General features: G+C 41.1%; 1 protein-coding gene across 1 annotated transcript; it reads left to right on the forward strand.

Annotated features, from left to right (window-relative positions):
* The first annotated feature begins 1,365 nt into the window (after positions 1–1,365).
* PWP1 (PWP1 homolog, endonuclein) lies at positions 1,366–18,957 on the forward strand. Its single transcript, XM_041481473.1, has 15 exons — positions 1,366–1,452; positions 1,532–1,590; positions 3,703–3,860; positions 4,300–4,385; positions 5,894–5,990; positions 7,548–7,658; positions 8,403–8,533; positions 9,102–9,172; positions 11,302–11,398; positions 12,290–12,351; positions 14,083–14,194; positions 15,462–15,552; positions 15,922–16,043; positions 16,472–16,577; positions 17,305–18,957. The coding sequence occupies exons 1-15, from the start codon at positions 1,387–1,389 to the stop codon at positions 17,418–17,420; spliced, it is 1,485 nt and encodes a 494-aa protein (XP_041337407.1). The 5' UTR covers positions 1,366–1,386; the 3' UTR covers positions 17,421–18,957.
* Positions 18,958–19,290: the final 333 nt, after the last annotated feature.

A 19,290-nucleotide genomic window follows, 5' to 3' on the forward strand; every position in this document is an offset into this window, starting at 1 on the left:
AGAAGGTAGAGCTTGTGTGCCCCCTCCAAGTATGGCTTCAGTAAAAACAAGTCTGGTTCCACTTTGTTCTGCAAACCTCCACACTGTAAATGTATACATCTGAAAAAAAACCCCAAATATCCAGGAACCACAGCCACTGGAAAGTAACCTGCCTTTCTTCCTCTTGGCTGCCTAACACTCCCCTCTGCCTGTCCTTTGAGAATAGCAGCCACTTTCACAAAACTTCCCCCGGAATCTGGAGGCAGACTGAGGGTCAAGCTGTGGCCGATTAATGCACACGAGGACAAGAAGGATTTCTTGACCACTGTTAAGAGAAGATGGCCAGCAAAGTCAAAACAGTCCAGCAAAAAGGCAAGCATGGCAAGCAGGATTACAGGCAGGACTAGCATGTCCATGTCACATTTTACGACAAGGAAAAGCTAGAAGGATCCAACTTCTGCCTTGGTATGTTTATGTCTACATTAAGACAAAACACAGCATATCGGTGAAACGAAGGGGAAAGTGAAGAGGTAGTAATATTTTGTAGATTTTTATTTCTCTCTCAGGCCAGAACCAGAGAAGAATCAGGATAAAAAATAATGAAAATGCCACAATGGTGTTGTGGATGGAATAAGGAGGCCATTTCATCTGCCCAGCTGCAGTTCTGTTACTGAGTCGAGAAACACTCGTTCTCCTTCCTCAGCTTCCCATCCCTGTACTTTGCACTGAATTAAGATTCCAGTGATGGGAACAGCAGTGATTTCTGCCTGTTAGTAAGAGAGTACCTCCCTGTACGTCCCAGCTGGCATTTAATCCATTTCCTCTGACTTACTGAGTTAGCTCGTGTAGGAGGGCAGCAAGCAGCCGCTCCTGTGGAGGCGCCGGACCCTCACAACTCCCTGCACCTCCCTGTTGCCATTGTCTCCACGCGCTGGTTTCTTTTCCTTGGATAAAATGTAGGCACCGATATCTTTTTGATATCGGCCTTTCTAAGCTTCTCATTTCGGTGGATTGCCGCCGGGATATCTCAGTGGCAGGGCATTGAGGGAGGGCCGTGTGGGGAGTGGAGCACTTGAAGGTTGGATTCGGTGATCTCGGAGGGTTTATTCCAACTTAATTGATCCCGGGATTCTGCACAAGTCCCGGACACAGGGAAGGCGCAGCGCCCGCGTCCCCGTGAGGCGGCAGCGCGCGAGCCCGAGCCCGAGCCCGAGCCCGAGCCCGAGCGCGAGCCCGAGCCCCGCCCCTTCAGGGCCCGCCCATCTCTCGGAGCCGCTCCACCACCCCGGCGCGCGGGATGACGTCACTGCTCAGTCCCCGCCCCCTCCCCTGCCCTCGCCGTCGCGGGGCGGCCGCCGCTCTCGTGACGTCACTGTGGCGCGCCGGGTCGCGTGCGGCGGTGGCGCCATGAGCTGCCCCGTGCCGTGCGCCGCCTGGGTGCGGCGCGGCGTGGCCAAGGAGAGCCCCGACAAGGTGGGGCCGGGACTGGGGTCGCCTGAGGGAACCCCGCCCGCCCCCGCCGCCGCCCTCACCCCTCTGTGTCCGCCCGCAGGTGCAGCTCAGCGAGGAGGAGCTGAAGGGTCTGATCGAGGAGGTGCAGGACAGGCTGGGGTGAGCCGGCACTGTCTGCTCGGCCCTCAGACGGCCGCGGAGGGGAGGGGAGGGGGCGGCCCGCGGGGGGCGCAGCCCGGGGGCTGCAGGACGAGCGGCAGCGCGGATTCCTGCGGGGACACCGTGCCGAGGCAGCCTGGCGTCCGGGAGCGCCGGCGGAGGAGCAGCGGCTGCGGCAGATGCTGCGCCTCGTGGCGGCTGCGTTCCCTGGGGTTCCTCTGCTGTCGCTGCGGGCTGTCGCTGGCAGGGAGGAGCCCTGCGGGGCCTGGCGCTCGCTGGAGCACCTGTTCCCGCCTGCAGTGAGAATCAAGGCGCTGGGTTTGTAACCGTGGCTGCTTTGGACATGTGGCAAACCGAGATGGGAGTCCCGAGCTGACCGGGAACAAGGAGCCGAGGGGGGGACGGGACAGTCTAGCTGCGGAGGGCACAGTGGAGATCAGGGTGACGGGGTGTTCAAACTTTGGTAAAAAAGGCGAAACATAACTCGGGGGTGTGTTCCTGGTTCACAGTGAAACGGGAGGCATCACGACTCCCCTCAGCACTGAGAACCCTTAGTTACGCAGTTGTGTTAAGTTTTGTCGCTCTGCTTTTAAGAAAAATGTATTTGCAAAACTAATACAAGAAGTGACGTATTTAGGAAACACAATAGAGCACAAGAAAGAAATTTCTCTCTTTTGTCTAGAAGGAATGGGAGACTGAGGTCTTATTTCATTTTCTGGCCATTTTCTGTTAGATCTCTTCATAAATTTAAGCTTTGAGTATTTCAGCTGTGTAGGGTGTGTGGTTGTGCCACAGTGTGTGTGGTTGAACAGATGCAACAGGTAGCAGAAAAAGTTTTTATAGTTGGATGAATATTATCCACTCTTTATGTTTCTGTTGGATGTAGCAGAGTGTATCATCCCAGGATGTATTTCATTCTGTTTTTTTCTAGTTTTTTAGTTATTTAACAGTTCCAAAATAATCTTAAACATTTGGAAGGTTCTCATGTCATGTTAATTTCTCAAGTGATTAATGTTTCTGTTTTCTGGGGAGTTATTTGTTTCCCCTTTCTGTGTGTAAACTTTTGGTTTTCTTTCTCTTGCAAGTTCAAAAGCATGGAAGGATTTGAGGTGCTTTTTTATATACATTCTATAAAACTTCAGGATGGAAGTATGAAGATCATCTGAAACAGCTGATCTAGTTATAATTTGTTGTATTTTGCAGAATTTGTTGCAAGAGCTCACTTTTTTTCTCTGTGCAAAGATCACAAATCAAACTCGGATTTAGTTATTTTATTTAATTGTCTTGTTACTTATCTCTAGTTATGTTGCTGCGGTGAAGTGTTTATTTTGCTGAAAAAAATTAGGAAAATTAGGTTTCTGGTATTTAATTTAGAAGCTGTATCTGAGAACCACCTTGTCTCATTGTTGCTTGGGAATTTTGTGTGCAGGACCGAAATAAGGTGTGTTGAGTAGGGTTTCTTTGGAGCATGCTCCATTGGGACATCTTGGCTGTTTGTTATCTTAGCCAGTGTTTAATGTGCATTTCCTTCTCCTGAATTCCTTGCATGCAGAATTGATGCCACAAAGTTTTGAGTTTTCTAGATGTTGTATGGTTTACCCCATAAGAAGAATCCACAGTGTGACCTTACGTAATGAATTCCATGTTGTTTTTATTTTGCTTATGTATGGGAAGTATGAGGAAATGAGGTCTTGAAAAGCTTGAGGAAATGTGGGGATTCTCACACATGACCATGCCTCTGAGTGGGGAAGAGAAAAGAAGGAATGACATGGACTCATGTGAATGCACAGAAGTGAGGTTGAGAGCATTGTATCCACAAAAAACATGGGAATAGAAAGGGACTTGCACACACAATTTACCTTGTTGAGGAAAATTTATGCCACATTTTGTCATGAAAACTTTCAAGGAAAAACTTTTACTGAAAACCTGAGAATTATATATGCCTTGTACGGTAGGAAGGGCCCTTGAAGGAGTGAATGGATTTCAAAATCATGGGCATAAAGACTTGAAAGCCATGCGAGCAGCTGGGACTGTGTGCTGAAATCTCTCCAGCAGCCCTCTGGGACTGTTCTGTGTGTCTGCCAGTTCCTCAGGGCTGTGGTCTTTCCACAGGGATGGTGCTGGTGCCAGTGATGAAGGCCAGACAGCAGGTGACACAAATGCACCCGTGCCTGGCAGCAGCACTAAGTCTTCCCAAAACAATGAAGAGCTGTCTGATCATGAACTGGATGAATATGATTTGGACAATTATGATGCAGAGGAATACACGGGTAAGAAGAATTTGTGTGTCAGATGTGCAGTGTAAGTGAAGAACCTTTCCACTTCTTGTTGCACTTAAGACTTCAATATCCTAAGGCTACACTGTGTTAAGTTTCAGAAGCTGGAAATTCACAGTTGTAATGATTTGCCTGTCCCATCATGGGAGGTAATGTAGTGAGGGAAACAGTTCAGTGTGCCCCTCGCTGACACTAAAACCAAGAGCATGTTGGAAAGGTCACTCTGGCTGCTGTATTGCTGGAGCAGAGCAGCAGAAATCCCTGAAAGCACTAAGCAGTTTATCTTACCAAGGTACTTATGTTTGGAACTTGGAAGTTCATGTAGCCCACTCCCAATATTTTGTTGTATAGGTAATACAGGTATTGGTACAGGAGTTTCTAACTTTGCCTGTTAACAGACATTGATAAAAAGTGTTCTGAAATTCCCATCTAGGTGATTTAAAACTTGGAGACTCTTTGGCTACTCTGGCAGTATATGGGAGCAATGAAAATGATCCTTACATCACTCTAAAAACCACTGTGAGTACTTAAAAATGTTAAATACCTTAAACTGCACAGACTTTAAAATCAGTTAAATTTTCCACTCTGCCTCGGGGTGTGTAAGTACATGCAGTCCTTTTTCAAAGGTGTGCCAGAGTTTTGATTGGATGGTGCTCTTTTATTTTAAGGTTGCTTTGTGCAGTCTCTTCTTTCTGTGCCTTTTGCATTTAAGTAGGGGGTTAAGGTGAACTGGCTCTTTACTTAAACCTTGCACTTCTGTACATGGAGTGGTTTTTCACCTGCCTAGTAGGACACAGAAAACACTTGAAGAAATAACAAGTCTCAGGCAGCTAGTGGCCAAAATTAGAAAATTTCACAGATTACAAGACTCTTGCACCTTCTACCAGTTTGTGTAAGAAATCAGGCTGAGGTGGACTCTAGACTCAGGCAATGTGTCTAATATATCAATGTTCTGTGTAAATATATGTGTGTGTGTGTGTATATTTAAATAGTACTGTGTCATTGGCTGCTTCTGCCTGTATTAGTTTCCACTGCCAGATGGAGAACATCTTTGCAGAAGCTGGGTTTGTAGACATACAGAAAATGAACACCTTTTTCTCAAGCGCTTCTTCCTATGCTCAAGTCCTTTGCCCAAATTCTGAAAGTTCTTCAATGTGCATTTTCTGTTGTCATTTGATATTTCCTACTAGAACTGTTGAAGACTATGTATTGTGTAACCTTAAGTGAATTCAGAGAATTGCAGGACTTGATAGAATTCAAATATTGAAGTATGCTTGAAGTGAATAAAAAAAACCCCAAACTTAAAAACTTGCAATGAGAAGTCCACAAAGTCTTGTATGTGTTGAAGATGGGAAGGATGCTACTCTGTGTAAGATTATTGACTTCTGTACAATTCTTCATTTTTCACAACAAAAATTCCCAAGTTCCTTCCATTCCTCAATAACAATGAAAATCAGATCAGAGGTTGCATCTGTTCTGGCACAGCTGAATGCCTAGTAGTGCTGTAGGCAGTACTTCTTGGGAAATATTTTCCAGAAAGTAGGCAGTGGAAGTATTTCCTGGATGTGAGGAGCAGCTGCAGCATCGTTACTGGGTAAAATGCTGTTATAGAAGTGGTCAAGGCACAGGAGCACAAGGGAAATCACCTTTGTTTGTGGACTCCTACTGATTTTCTTTCCCACAGTCAGCTGCATCAGGATAGCCTTGAAATATGTATGAATTGCTAATTGACAATATATATTGTTTAATTATATTTGATAATTAAACACCTCTACACACCCATCTAGGTTCACGTAAAAGTCCTTCGATCTAATTTAATGACTGTTCACTCTCCCAGGAATTGGGTCTGGTTCTTGCTTTTCTCTGTTTAGCCCATAACATGGTTTTAGGTTTGGTGGGCATTAGGGTGATTTTGAGTATTTTCAGCTGTGGTTCAAAATTACTGATTCCAGCTTTTGAACACATGTAGTTTCATGCTTTTTTGTGCTTTGCTCAATACCCCTTGTCTTCTCCTTTTTAATGTTTAGGAGCAATATGAACAGGAGGACTTTTTGATTAAACCCAGTGACAATCTTGTCCTTTGTGGCAGAGTTGATAAAGACTGCTGTAGTTTGGAGGTCCATGGTGAGTAAAATAGGGTTTGTTCTTTACAGTGAACATAGGGAATGTCTTGCCTAGCATGGGCCATGTGGCTCTGTTGAAAAGGGAGTGGGTTGGTTTTGATTAGGATTTTTCTCCACTTCTGTCTTATGTTTTGTCCTTTTCCATGTCATGATGTTTTAGCTACTTTTCAGGACTAGAGTATTTCCTGTGTAGTTATTGTTATTTAAAGGTCAGCTTGCTTCCCTCAGGCTGTATAGCAATTCATTTCCTTATTTCATTTCTTAAAACTTTTAGGAAATACTATGGCATTGTTATTCTCTGAACATGTGCTCTTCATTCCAGTCTTACTTTCCATATCCTGCAAGCATCCTCTAGTGGTTTGCTGGTTGTTTGGGTTTGGTTTGGTGTTTTGGGTTTTTTTTGGGGTTTTGGTTTGGTTTGGTTTTTGGTTTGGTTTGGTTTTTTGTTTCTGTTTTGTTTTGTTTTTGTTTTTTAGCTTTCTCCTTGCTTCTTCAAGTGGGCTTTCCATAGCTAGGATTACAAGAACCAGCACCTTTATCATCATGGTTTAGAAGAGATAATCCTTAATAGTGCCTGAATACTGCTTGTTCTAGAAATAGGTTCACTTTTGCCATGTAAAAGATTTTTCTGTTACAGCCAATAAATACTACTGAATGTGCTGACATTATCGTCTTTGCTTCCTGAATGTTTCTTGCCACTTGTCCATGTTTCTGTAGGCAAAGGATTTCATTTTAAGCAACCAACATGACCAAAATGTATGAAAGCATCTCTTCAGATACCAGCATGTGGCATTTTCTGTGTCTGGAGGTGTTTACAGATTTTATTAACTAAGTTTATACCAAATATAAACTTACAGAGCAATAAGAAAGGCTTCTACATTTTCTAAAATTGGGTAACCTTGTCTTAGTTGACTACTAAGATAACTTAGTTAACTGGAGATTTCAGTGACATCTGTCACATGCACTGTGATTTTGTTTGTGTGATAGGATGTTATTAAAATGATTAATGGGTTTTCTCTGCTGTCCAATTGGTAAGTTATTTTATTATAAGGAGAAAAATATCTGGCTACAGAGAATTTGTGTTTAGTAAATGGCTATTTTACCAAAACTTTTCCTGTATCTCAGTTACCATCTGCTAAAGGTAACTCCTGACTCTTCACCTTCCTCTGGTTTATCTTTTTACCTTCATTTCCCTTTCAGCTTCATCTGGAATAATATTTTTTAATTGCTAATCCTGTAAAATGAATGTATCCTGATGTAGAAAGTGCTGGATATGGAGCACATATTATGAAGAGATCTTACAAACAAAGTAAAAGTATTGAACCTCAACTGAACTTGTCACACCTTTATCTAAAGTACACAGAAGAATGTTCATTTTGTGTAATTCTGTGAGGTACAACATTTGTAGAGGGCCTGGTCTCTACACTAAAACTCTGAATTTTCCGTCTAAATCTCCTTGAGAATTTAGTTTTTTCCACAGCTGCCTTTTGTAGAAGTAACCTGCTGCTAGTTGTTTGCTTTCCCTCTTCACTGATGTCTTGCATAACTATTTTTTCAGTTTATAATCATGAAGAGGACTCATTTTACGTCCATCATGACATTATCTTGCCTGCTTACCCTCTGAGTCTGGAGTGGTTGAATTTTGATCCTAGTCCAGATGAATCAACAGGTAAATTACAAAGGATACTGTCAGTGTCCAGTTAAAAGATTTTTGCTTGAAAAGTGTGTAAGTGTAATGTTGTCACTAAATAATTTCTTCCTGCAGTACAAAGAAATAAAATCAATGTTAATATCAAGATAATATTGACTTGAGATAACCAAGATGTGAATATCAGGTGTTTTTGCTTGGTGATACAGTCATCTCAGCGATGCTGCTGTAACAAATGCTTTTACTAAAATACCGATTTTATTGCAAACAATTAAGTTATTGTCAGCAGACCAGAGTAATCTCTAAAATCTGCTTTATTTTCTGTTTGCAAATGAAAGGTTGCTTCTGTTCAATTTCTTTATGTCCAGTGCAGTTAATTAAATGTAAACCACAGCAAAATTTATCTATTTATTTAGTAACATTTTCCTGTGTTTCTGAGATTTTTTTCTTCCATAGTACAGGGGATGTGTTTAGTTTTGGTTGGGTTTTTTTTCTTTCAAAAACAAACAAAACATGCAATTTTATACAGCTTGTTTGAACAACTACTGAAGGGGAAAGAGAGCAAGTAAATTTTTTTCTGGCAACATCTGTCAGCTGATAATTTGAAATAGCTCCTTGCCAGTTATAAACATAAATAAATACGTTCAAATAGAAGATTGTGGCACATAAGTTTTACTTAACCAAAGAAATAAGGAACAGCTGGATTGCCAAATACGCTGTTTCATAACTAAATAAATATGGTTGCATTTGGTTTTTTGTTTGTAGGAAATTATGTTGCAGTGGGTAACATGACCCCAGTCATGGACATTTGGGACCTTGATGTAGTAGAATCCTTGGAACCAGTCTTTTCTCTTGGAGGCAAGAAAGAGAAAAAGAAGAAAAAGAAAGGAAAGAAAGTAAGTGTTGCAAAAAGGTTTACCTGGTTGGATGGAGGAAATTTATTGCAGGGATAATGCCTTCTTTTTTCCCCCCTACAATATTTGAAATGCTAATTGTTCTCTAAATAACTAAAGCCTGGAATTAAGAGCAGAACAGGAGTGGGGTGGTGTCCCAGTAAACTTTGAATCTTAACTATTTAAAATTGGAAGTTGCAGGAGCTGGCAGTTGCAAGGACCCAAAGCTCAGTTAATTGGGAGGAGAGAGAGGAAACTGCCAGGAGAGTTTAGAAAGAAGCTGAAGAAGTTGCACATTAGCTGGAAATAATGAGATTTCTTTTACTGGCCTGAAGGGAATAACCAGTTCTGTAAACCCAGCAGCTGGAGCAATCTGTGATCTGGGGTAGGAGGCAGGGTGCAGGTGCTGCAGAGATGATTCTCTCAAAAGCTGTGTTGCAGCAATGAGAGTAATTTAATATGAAGTTGTTTGTGAAGGCTTTAGGAAATTTATACTAATGTGGAGTAATACTTGATTTGCACTGAAGCTGTAATTTTCAAAAGTCTGTTTATGTCATGTGTGTATACACAGAGTTTATCTTCGGAAGGGACTGAAGGACATACGGATGCTGTGCTTGATCTTTCATGGAATAAACAAAGCAGGTAAAAGAATACTTGAATAACAATGGATGTTAGAAAATTGCAGTCTTTAGGCATACAGTTTTCACACAAAATCCAAAAACTTGAAAGCACTGCTGAAATTAATGCATTCTTAAAAATACACTCCTTTTTGTATTTTTTTTTCAACTAGAATTCTTGATTTTTATTTTTTTTTACTATACTTATACAATACTTATATATTGCTGCAGGTCATTTTTGATTTGCAGGTTGTCCAGATGAGGGCAGGGCAAAGGTGGGTGTGAACCATTTGATAAATTGTCTACATTTCACTTGTTCAAACTGGAGAAGCAGAAGGGCTGCCCTGAGCTATGCTGGTCTGCCAGTGGCCTAAACAACCATTTCAACAGAGACAAGTAAATTTATAGAAGAAAGTCCTTGCTATTCTGTTTTAGTTTTTTTTTCCTTCTGGCTTTTGCCCCAGAACTGTGAACAGGAAAGAGAGTGTAAAAGTCCTAACAGCTCAGTTACAGAAATGCCTCTGGCCTCTAGGCAGAGAAAATTCCCTGTTGCCTGAATTAACTAGAAATGAAGTGCTGCTGTAGCAGCAACACAAAGCTGGCACATCTTGGGGCAGAGGCCAAGGACAGTGTGCTGACTGAAGTAAAGATGCTGCTGGTTTTTTATCACTTAGGTTGTTGTTAACAGTTCATCTGTCAGAGGATCCTCAGCAGGGGTCTTGAAACTGCTTCAGTCAGACACAGGCTGATTTTTTTTTTTAATTTTTTGTGCTGTCATAAATGCCTCTGCCTTTGAACATGCACACAGACAGCTCTGAATATTCTGATGAGCAGGTGTGAGCCTTCACTTGTACTGCTTTGTTTTCTAGATACTGATGAAGAAAACACCCACACAGACCTCAGTAAATGTATATAAATTGCACTCTTAATTTACAGTGTTCTTAAATTAGACACATATGCACAGAGTGTGACAGTGATCAGTCCATCACTCTTACAAAAGAGGAACTTTGGTGTACCTAGGAATAGTCTGGTGATAATACAGACAAGGATGAAAAAAAATTCAGTAGTTAAGTTTGAAATGCATAATTCTGTAACATGCTGAGTTACAAATTCATTGATACTGGTAGGTCTTTCAGAAAATAAAACCAGCCCTGAAGTGGGCAGCTTATGGACAAAACAAGGAACTCCTTGAAGCAGCTTGTATATAAAATGTTTTATTGTTGTTTCTTTCTTTTAAGCAAGGCATATTGTGACAACTGTCTACAAATAACTTTCTGCCTGTAGGTCATAGTGGTGTTACTGTAAAATGTTCTTACAGCCTTCACTATGCATTTTCTTAACTTTCCTTTGCAACGTTGCTTGGGAAAACAGCATTTCCAGGAGAATGTTAACTCTTTCAGTCAGAAACACTTGGTTAATATAAAAAGGAGAGGGGGAACAGTTTCAATCAGAAACAACATGTTGAGGTAATAAGTCTGATTTTAAGAGCAATGAAGCAGTTACAGGAAACGTAGTGTGTGTTTGACAGAAATTTGGGGATGTTTTGATTTGTTTTTTCTGATAAAACTTTTAAGCTGTTTTTATTGCTCTTGACACAGTTGGTCAAATTGAAGTTGAAATGTGGGGTCTGTAAACTAACTGAAATTTTAGTAGTTATATTCAGCAGTCTGCAAAGGATATAGTGTTGTGTCTTCAGTAGGAATATAAACAGATACTAGAGAGCAAAATATTTCACAAACAGGTTTGTCGGGTTCTCGGCTGCATGCATATGCAAACAGAACAAAGTAGCATAGGTAATGTTTAAAAATACTATTCAGTGTCAAAGGAAAGAATGGGCTTCAAAGCCTTTATTACTTTGTTTTGTTTGAAAAATCTTTGAGTAAATGGTATTGTAAGTAATGTCAGGGGAAATAGAAGCACAGTTGTCATTGCTGTAAGTGTTCTGTAGTGTAATGTAATATAGTCTATTTATAATCTTTACTTAAAACTTATAATTGCCTTCAGGGAGTTATCCCTCAGGCTTGAGAGGAATCATCTATAGACCACAGTGTACTTGTTATCAGCGTTGGGCTCTGTGTGTATTTTGGATTTTTGACCATTATTTATTTGTATCTGTAGAAAGAGTTTTAAAACTAATTTTTGATCCATTATCAGGAATGTTTTAGCAAGTGCCTCTGCTGACAACACAGTGATTTTGTGGGACATGGCTGTGGGTAAGCCAGCAGCCAGCTTGACACTACATACAGACAAGGTATGGAATAATTGCTGTGTTTCTTCCACTGTAGAATAGAGAGAAAAATGTAACTGCAGTTTTTCATTTGCTGCTTGGTAGTGAACCCTCAGAACAACAATCCTCTATCACCTCTGCAGAATTGTTTTAATTTATGAATTAATTGCTTTTGCAAACAGCACTGTATTTGCTTTTAAAAATGTTACTTAACTTTTCTTTGAGCAGGTTAAAAAAGCTTTGTAAGTTTCTAAAATATCTTTTGTGTATTGGCCCTAATGGTGGCGTATATAATAGTGCTAGTATAAGCTACAAAAATAGATGTCTGAACATAGGTCAAACTGTAACTCTCTTAAGGGAACAATGAGTGTCAGTTACAGTTTGTTCTAGGTGAAAAGGTTTAAAATAAATGATACTAAAATACCATAGTGATGGGTACTTCAGAAATGAATTAATCTCATAGTAATTGAAATGTAAAAGCTAGTTATTCATAGCTGTAACCTTATTTTGCTGCTAACAAAGTCACTGCCCTTGACAAATTCCTGATTTTCATTTTTTGTTAACATCTGCTTTTTTTCACCAAACTGGAAGCAGATATTCTTTTACCTCCAGCTTTCCAGCTTTTTTTTTTCTTTTTTTTTTTTTTTTTTTTTAATGACTATCTAGGGCAGAAAGGGGGCATAGGGTTCTGTTCAGTCAAATTATGTTGGAAAATATCTTGTTTTCACCAGGGTGGTGTTTGAAATAATCTCTTATGCACATCTCTTGCACTGATTTTGAGCAATGTGAGTAACATCAAGCTTAATGGGAGGCTTTCTGGGGAGGACTGTGTGCTGGCTTGAGGTTGGGATGGTTGTGCTTTGCTCCAAGAAAGTTCCTGTATTTGTGTGTTACATAAAATCTTCCATTATCTAGGTCCAGACATTGCAGTTTCACCCATTTGAAACTCAGACCCTCGTTTCTGGATCATTTGATAAGTATGTCAGGGTCATGTTTTCATGTGTTGCACCTGGGGAGGGTATTCATATTCAATTAAGCCTTGTGTTTGCTTTCATTTTTTTTTATAACTGCCAATTTGAGTAATGCTGTTATTTTTTTCCAGCAAGGAAGCCAGGTTTGCATATGGCCAGGATGTAGTTTTCCTTACCTCTTTTTCAGGGGTAGCAAATGCTTTAACCATCTGGACTGACATTTTCTGTGCCAGGTGTCTGCCTGCTCCAAACCAAATTTATTTCTTAATTTGGCCTTATGGCATTTTCTTCATTGGGAACATGTCACTGTTTGTTCCTGTGAAAATTTGCCCAGATTTTGCCAGCCAGTAAGGCCAGGGTGGAGGCACGAGGGACTTGAAAATCCCAGTGCTCTCCCTCCAGCCTCTGTAGGCACAGCCAAAGAGTAATGGGCTGTCTCCTGTGATTGCAGCCTGGAGATGCTGGGAAATGGTTTGTGTCTGCACACTTGGACTACTCTGTGGCTGCCAGTTCTTCTACGTCCTGCCAGCCAAAAAACTCCCTCTCCGTTCTCCCATCTCAATGCAGTAACTTTCAAATTTTGTTCTATCACCATGATTTTCTTACACTGATTTTTTTATTCTGCTTTTAGACTTTTATTTTAAAATAATTTATAGACTTGCCAATCTTTAGCCAAGACTTTAAGTTCTCTGGCTTCTGTTTTTTTCTTACTGCATCTGCTGAAGAATTGGAGGAGGACCTTTTGCTGTTGTTAGGAAGCTGCTTCTGTCTTTTCTCTTCCTCTCAACTTCCTTTGATAAAAGGAAGCATTAAGTCCAAGCAGTGATCTGCTGCTGATCCCTTTTTAGCTATCCCTTTGGTACCATGGTAGCTTCTAAACCACTGTGTTATCCATAAATTAACAAAGTGCCCTTGTGGATTTTTCCTGCAAAGCCTTGCAGGACCACAGGCAATTCAGTGAGCACTGGGAGATGCCTTCATAACCTGGAAATGAGACTTAAAGAAACTGCCTGGTAAAAGTGCCTGGTATAAGACCTGGGAAACCTACATCACCCTGCTTTATTTATATGATAGAGTGGGAGTGGGTTACACTGAGGATGTTGACAGTGGTGAGGTGATGCTGGACTGGCATGACCACTCCTCCCTTGCATTTGCACCCAGGAGCTTTTTGAGTTGGGACAGATTCTGCAGCCACTCAGCTGAGCACGTGCCTGTAAAGAATCCCAGAGGACCCACTGACTGCCATCCACTCTTTCTCCTTTGTGGAGTAGTGTTTCTCTATTTGTTAAGATTGTTGGTTTTTTAGAAATTACTTTTTTATTAAGCATATCTGAAAATGTATGCATATGTATGACAGAATGATTTCCTAATTAATGCATCATTACTTGACTTTACTGAAGTCTGTTCATAATTAAGTGATATATTTGCATAATTATGGTCTACTATGTGATAAGTATCTTATGTATTGAGTAAATTCAAGCTCTGCTTAGTTTCAGTAGAGAGGCTGTTGGTAACCAAGATGAAACTTCGAAGCATGTGGAAAAATCTCGTGCTTATCTGCAAGATTTTAATCTCTTACTGAATTAGAAGACTAAATTGTGGCGTTTTTTCCATTTAATTTTTACTTATAGTTTACATGGAGCTTCTCTAGATGTCAGTGAGAAAGCAGACTATGTAATGAAGTGTTCTGCCCTGACTTTTTTTTTAGATTTTATTTCCTGTCCCTTTGTCCCCTAGATCAGCAGTGCTGTACGACTGCAGAAACCCCCAGGACAGCCATCGAGTGTGGCGGTTTAGTGGTCAGGTTGAGAGAGTAATTTGGAATCATTTCTCACCTTGCCATTTCTTGGTGAGTACGTGCTTTTCTGTTGTGGTTTTAACCTGTCATTTAACCTGTGTTAACCTATTTAGTGTTCATAATGTTTCTGAATCAGAATGGAGCCGATGGACATTTGGGTGGTTTGTGCTGCTTATTATAATAATGCAGTCTGGGGGAGGATGTTTTCAGGTAGTTTTTTCAGTAAGTATCTCTAGACCAGCTACTTACTTGGTATCTTCACTGTGACAGTAGAAAAGCTGTTGATGCTGGTGCTTTTTCACTCTGGAGGTGACAGCCTTGTTCACGTCCTTGCAGTGTTCAGTGGCTGGGATATATCTTCCTTTGCAGAGTTTCTGTTGTGTTTCATGCAATGAAGGAACTGCAGCTGAGAAATAGCTAATTAGAACTAAGATCCTGAATATTAATTCAGTGTTTCAAGTCAGCGCTAGAGGGCACTGTCCTCTGGCTGGTATGGAGTGATCCACTCCTTTAGGTTGGAAAAGTCCTCTGAGATGGAGTTTAAATGTTAACCCAGCACTGCCAAGTCCACCACTAAACCATGTCCCTAAGTGCCTCATTGACGTGGCTTTTAAATACCTCCAGGGGTGGGGATTCCACCACTTCCCTGTCCAGCCTGTGCCAGAGCTTGACAGCCCTTTCGGTAAAGACATTTTTGCTGATGTCCAATCTAAACTATCCCTGGTGCAACTTGAGGCCATTTTCTGTTGTTCTATTGCTTATTACCTGGGAGAAGAGACCTACAGCCTGTAATAAAACTTTGCAACAGAATTTAAAAACAAATCTTCCCTGTTATCTTAGTGGCTGTCTAGTTCTCTATTGCTTTGTGTATACAGCCAATAGAAGTGGCTGCTCAGCTCTGTTGGTTTTATGATGTGGATCTCCCCTGGTGTAGTCACACTTAGTTTTGCACAGGACTACTGTGCAGCCACTGATGGCTCCAAAAGCTTTGAACTGACAGTAAAGAGACTGAAGGCTCTGTATTTCATTGCCTGACCTGAGGATCAAACTTAGTGGGGCAACTCTCTTCAAAATACACTTTAAGAAGTTTGCATGGGATTAAGACTTCCATGTCATCAGTGCAACATAATTGAGGTTCATGGAATAGCTGGGGTGCCAGCTGGGTGCAGGCCTGGGAACAGTGTACCATGTCCTAGGGAGAAGCAGTGTCTGCCTCAGATCAGAGGGGTTTACCAGAAGGTGGGTGTTATTTCACTGGTAGTTTTTTCCAGATGAGTGACTGTGGCTGTTTGTTCTTTCAATGCTGTGGTTTCTGTAGGCAAGCACAGACGATGGCTTTGTGTACTGTCTGGATGCTCGCAATGAGAAGCCCCTGTTTACTCTGAAAGCTCATGATGGAGAGGTGTCAGGTAAATTGCCTTTGTGTCCTGTTTGTCCCAAGTGGGCAGGGCACATCTGGGAGATGCCTTTAATCCATAGCACTGAGGTTAGCACTTGATTAACAAGTAAGTTGTGCATGCTAATCATGGTAGCTGGCATGTGAAACAAATCTCTGCTGAGGGGATTGGGAGGCAAAACAGGCCTGCATGGTTCCCCTGGCTCTCACTACAGTGGCAGCACGGAACTTTCATTAATGTTCTGCTCCTTTGTTCTGGAATGGAGTTAGTATAAGGAGAATATTGGGGTTGTTCTCATATCTTCACTTCAAAATGTATCCTTATCTCTGTGAAATGGGGATTGCCCGTTGCTCTCACACTGCTGCACTCTTCATCTTCCAGGGCTACAACTAAGCAGTCAGATCAAAGGGTGCCTTGTGACATCATCTGCTGACAAATATGTGAAAATTTGGGATATCCTGGGAGACAGACCAAGTTTAGTCCATTCCAGGGATATGAAAATGGTATAGTAATATTTATGTATTGATTCTACTATGTCTGCTTATTCTTTTTCTGTCTAGTTTGAGTCTTGTTCTACCTAAGATCTCATAGGGAAAAAAATAGCAACATATTCTGGGTAAATCATTATCATCACAGTGCAGTATTCCACATGGAATTGGAAGCCTGCTTTAAAGCCTCAGAGTCCCAAATTCCAGATACAATGTTCTGAGTAGAATTACGGGTGCTCCAGCTTGCTTCTGCTACATTCAAGACAAAGATGGGATTAACTGTTTATAATTAGCAGCTCTTGACTTTCATTTTATGTCTTTACAAAAGAAGTTTCAGAAACTTAATTAAATTTGTTAAAACTTGCTTGGTGAAAGTATTTTCAGATGACAAATTCATTTTAAGATTTAAAAAAAAATCTCTTCTTTTTCTCCCACCCTGCCAGGGAGTTCTGTTCTGTGCAGCTTGCTGCCCTGACCTCCCGTTTGTCTTTGCCTTTGGAGGAGAGCGGGAAGGGCTGCGTGTTTGGGATATAAGCAAGATCTCTGCAGGTAATGTTCTCACTTCTTTGAATCTTGTGGTTCTCCCCTTGCTTGCAGGGTGTATTTGTATTCAGTAATGTATTGTGACTCTGACAGAAAACCATAGGGGGTTAGTATTTTTAAATACTCCAAGACTGTATGTGTGGTCACATTTTCAGCTTCAAAAAACATGTTTTTTTTCCTAAATTGGAGAACTGCTTGACACGATTTATGTTCTTGCAGCTAATGTGTAATACCTTATTTCTTATAATTACTGTATTTTGGTTTTTTTGTTGATAGTCTTGATGTGATTTGGTGTCATATTTTTTGAGTACTTACAGGAAGAAAAGTGAGGACTGGTTTTGATCACTTGTAGCTACCTGTAACTAAACAGCATGATTTTTTTGGAGAAGGCTTTTAAGAGCCTGTTGGGAACCAGAGACTAAAACCAGAAATAAATTATTTAAACTTAATGATGTAGTCTACAAACATCATCAGTTTTACAGTACTTAGGTACAGAATTATGCAAAGGAAACCTCTAGATGCTCTGGAGGAAAAATAATAGGACTTGTAATGGAAGTGTCATAGGCAGGCAATTTCCTGACCTTTATGTTCAACTCTGTACTTGGGGTAAGGGAAGAGCTTTGAAACCACAGCAGGGTGGGATTTCCATTCTGTGCTGCTCACCAGGCTGTCCCTGCTGTACTCCTCTCTCCTCTGGGAGAATAACATGTAAGCAATTCCATTTGTGTTGCAGTGAATGAAGTTTTTGGAAACAGAGAGAGGCTCATCCTGGCTAGTGCAAACTCTGTGGCTTCTAGCTCCACAGGCAGCAGCAGCAGCAATGATTTGGAGACAGCAATGGAATCATGATGGACCAAACATCAAAAAATCAACGTAATTAATGGGACTACAACTGTGTATTCTGCAAATGCCTCTGTTCGGTGGAGTTCATGGAAACAACTCTGGTGTCTTGCAATCTGCAGGCTTCTTCATCTCAGCTAAAGAAAGGTGGTGGTGTGGTTAAGCTCTAAGCTCCTGCTCTATTACCAGCTCTGAAAGATTGAATTACTTGCCTGATTAATGATCCCTGAAACAGGGGCTACCATATGTAAAGATGATACATAAAATGGAACAGTCACTAGAAAAGCATTCTGTGATCACAGAAGTTTGTTGAATACTGCAAAGAGAGATTTATCTTCTACCTTCTAGGGGCATAAGGAAAAATATTTCACACAACAGTTGTGTAATAAATAAACAATTATTGACTTAAATTACAAGCGTAAATAATTTATCCTTAATTTGAGGCTAGGTTTACAGATTTTGAAAGATCTTCCAAGTAGCTTTTTAAATCTTAAGAGTACTTCTCAGGCAACAAGTTTGAGTCTTGAATCAGAATCTTGGAATGTATTTCTAACACTGATATCACCAGTATCAAACCAGAAATAACCCAGCTCTATCCCACCAGGACTGGGGGTTTCTTTTTCCAGGTTCCACAGCACCTGAAGTTTAGTAACACTGCACATAGTATTGGGTTTTTCTTCACACTCCAGCTGTATTGCAAGAGAATTTGAACTGAAATAAGGAGCTGCTACTCAAGGAGGATGAGAGGCTGTCAGGATGCAAAGTGAGGGTTGGGATCCCAGCTGGTCACTGTTACTGGTGAAAAGCTCTCTGTTATGTTCTTAACTCTGCTCAGGCATTTCTGCCTGACACCTGAAAGCACAGAGGAAAGTTTTAAGTATCAGTTTAACCACCAACTTAAGCCCCTTGTTTGCAGAATCAGGAAACCTAATCAAGGGATGTGACTCAAAGGATTTCCTTGCATTTATAATGTAACACCCACTTGCTTTATATCAGGAACGCAATTGATGCTCTTACCTTCCACTGAGCACTCGCCCTCTGCACACACTGAAGGTGCCTTAGAGTGTTCCTGCTGCAAAACACCCTGGGTATTAAATCCACTGATGCAGCTGTAGGCTCATACCCACAGCTGCCAAGCTTATCCCACTGCTTTTCACCCTAACTCACTGTAGTTCATGCTGGTGAGGTAAAGCAGGCAAATTGTGTCCCTACAAACTGCAGATGGGGAAAAGGCAGGTCTCTAATTTTTCTTCCTATCCCTTGAGGGCAACTGGCTGCTTTAAAGCTACTTCAGCTGTTTGTAGTCTGATGAAGGTGTTCAGCATGGCTCTGCAGGAACCAAGAATACTCTGGATGTGTTGGGATTCCTGCCTCCATCCTGTTTCTGCCAAGCAGTAGAGAATGATGTGTGGACAACAAATGAACAATTGCTTTTGTGAAACTTAAGAAAGTGTATGTACCAGAACCACTGCCGTTCAACTGCTCTCCACTGAAAACTTCTAAGTTTTTCAAAGCTTTAATTTTAAATAAATGCTTTGTGACAAGATCTTTGAGGGTAAGTGATTTCTCTTACCTCTACCCCTAGTATTATAATTGGCACTGTGGGTCTCAAAGTTGCTTTTTGTTTCTGGAAGAAATTTCATTACTGGAAGCAACACATATTTGCGTGGACTTACCAAGATCCCAGCACTTGTCTCTCTGGAGCTTTTTGGTCACATACTGATCTGAGATGAGCATTTTCAGGTTTTAAGAATCTTGGGAGCTCTCTAGGAGCGGCAGCATAAAGGGAGAGGAACAGCTAAGCTTAGGCCACTTAGGGCCCAAAGCAGAGCCTCTTTTCCAAGGGAACCTCCCATTAGCTTGTCAGAGAACAGAGCAC

Source organism: Pyrgilauda ruficollis, unplaced genomic scaffold, assembly GCF_017590135.1.
Source record: "Pyrgilauda ruficollis isolate IOZ18807 unplaced genomic scaffold, ASM1759013v1 scaffold56, whole genome shotgun sequence".
Lineage (NCBI taxonomy): Eukaryota > Metazoa > Chordata > Aves > Passeriformes > Passeridae > Pyrgilauda > Pyrgilauda ruficollis.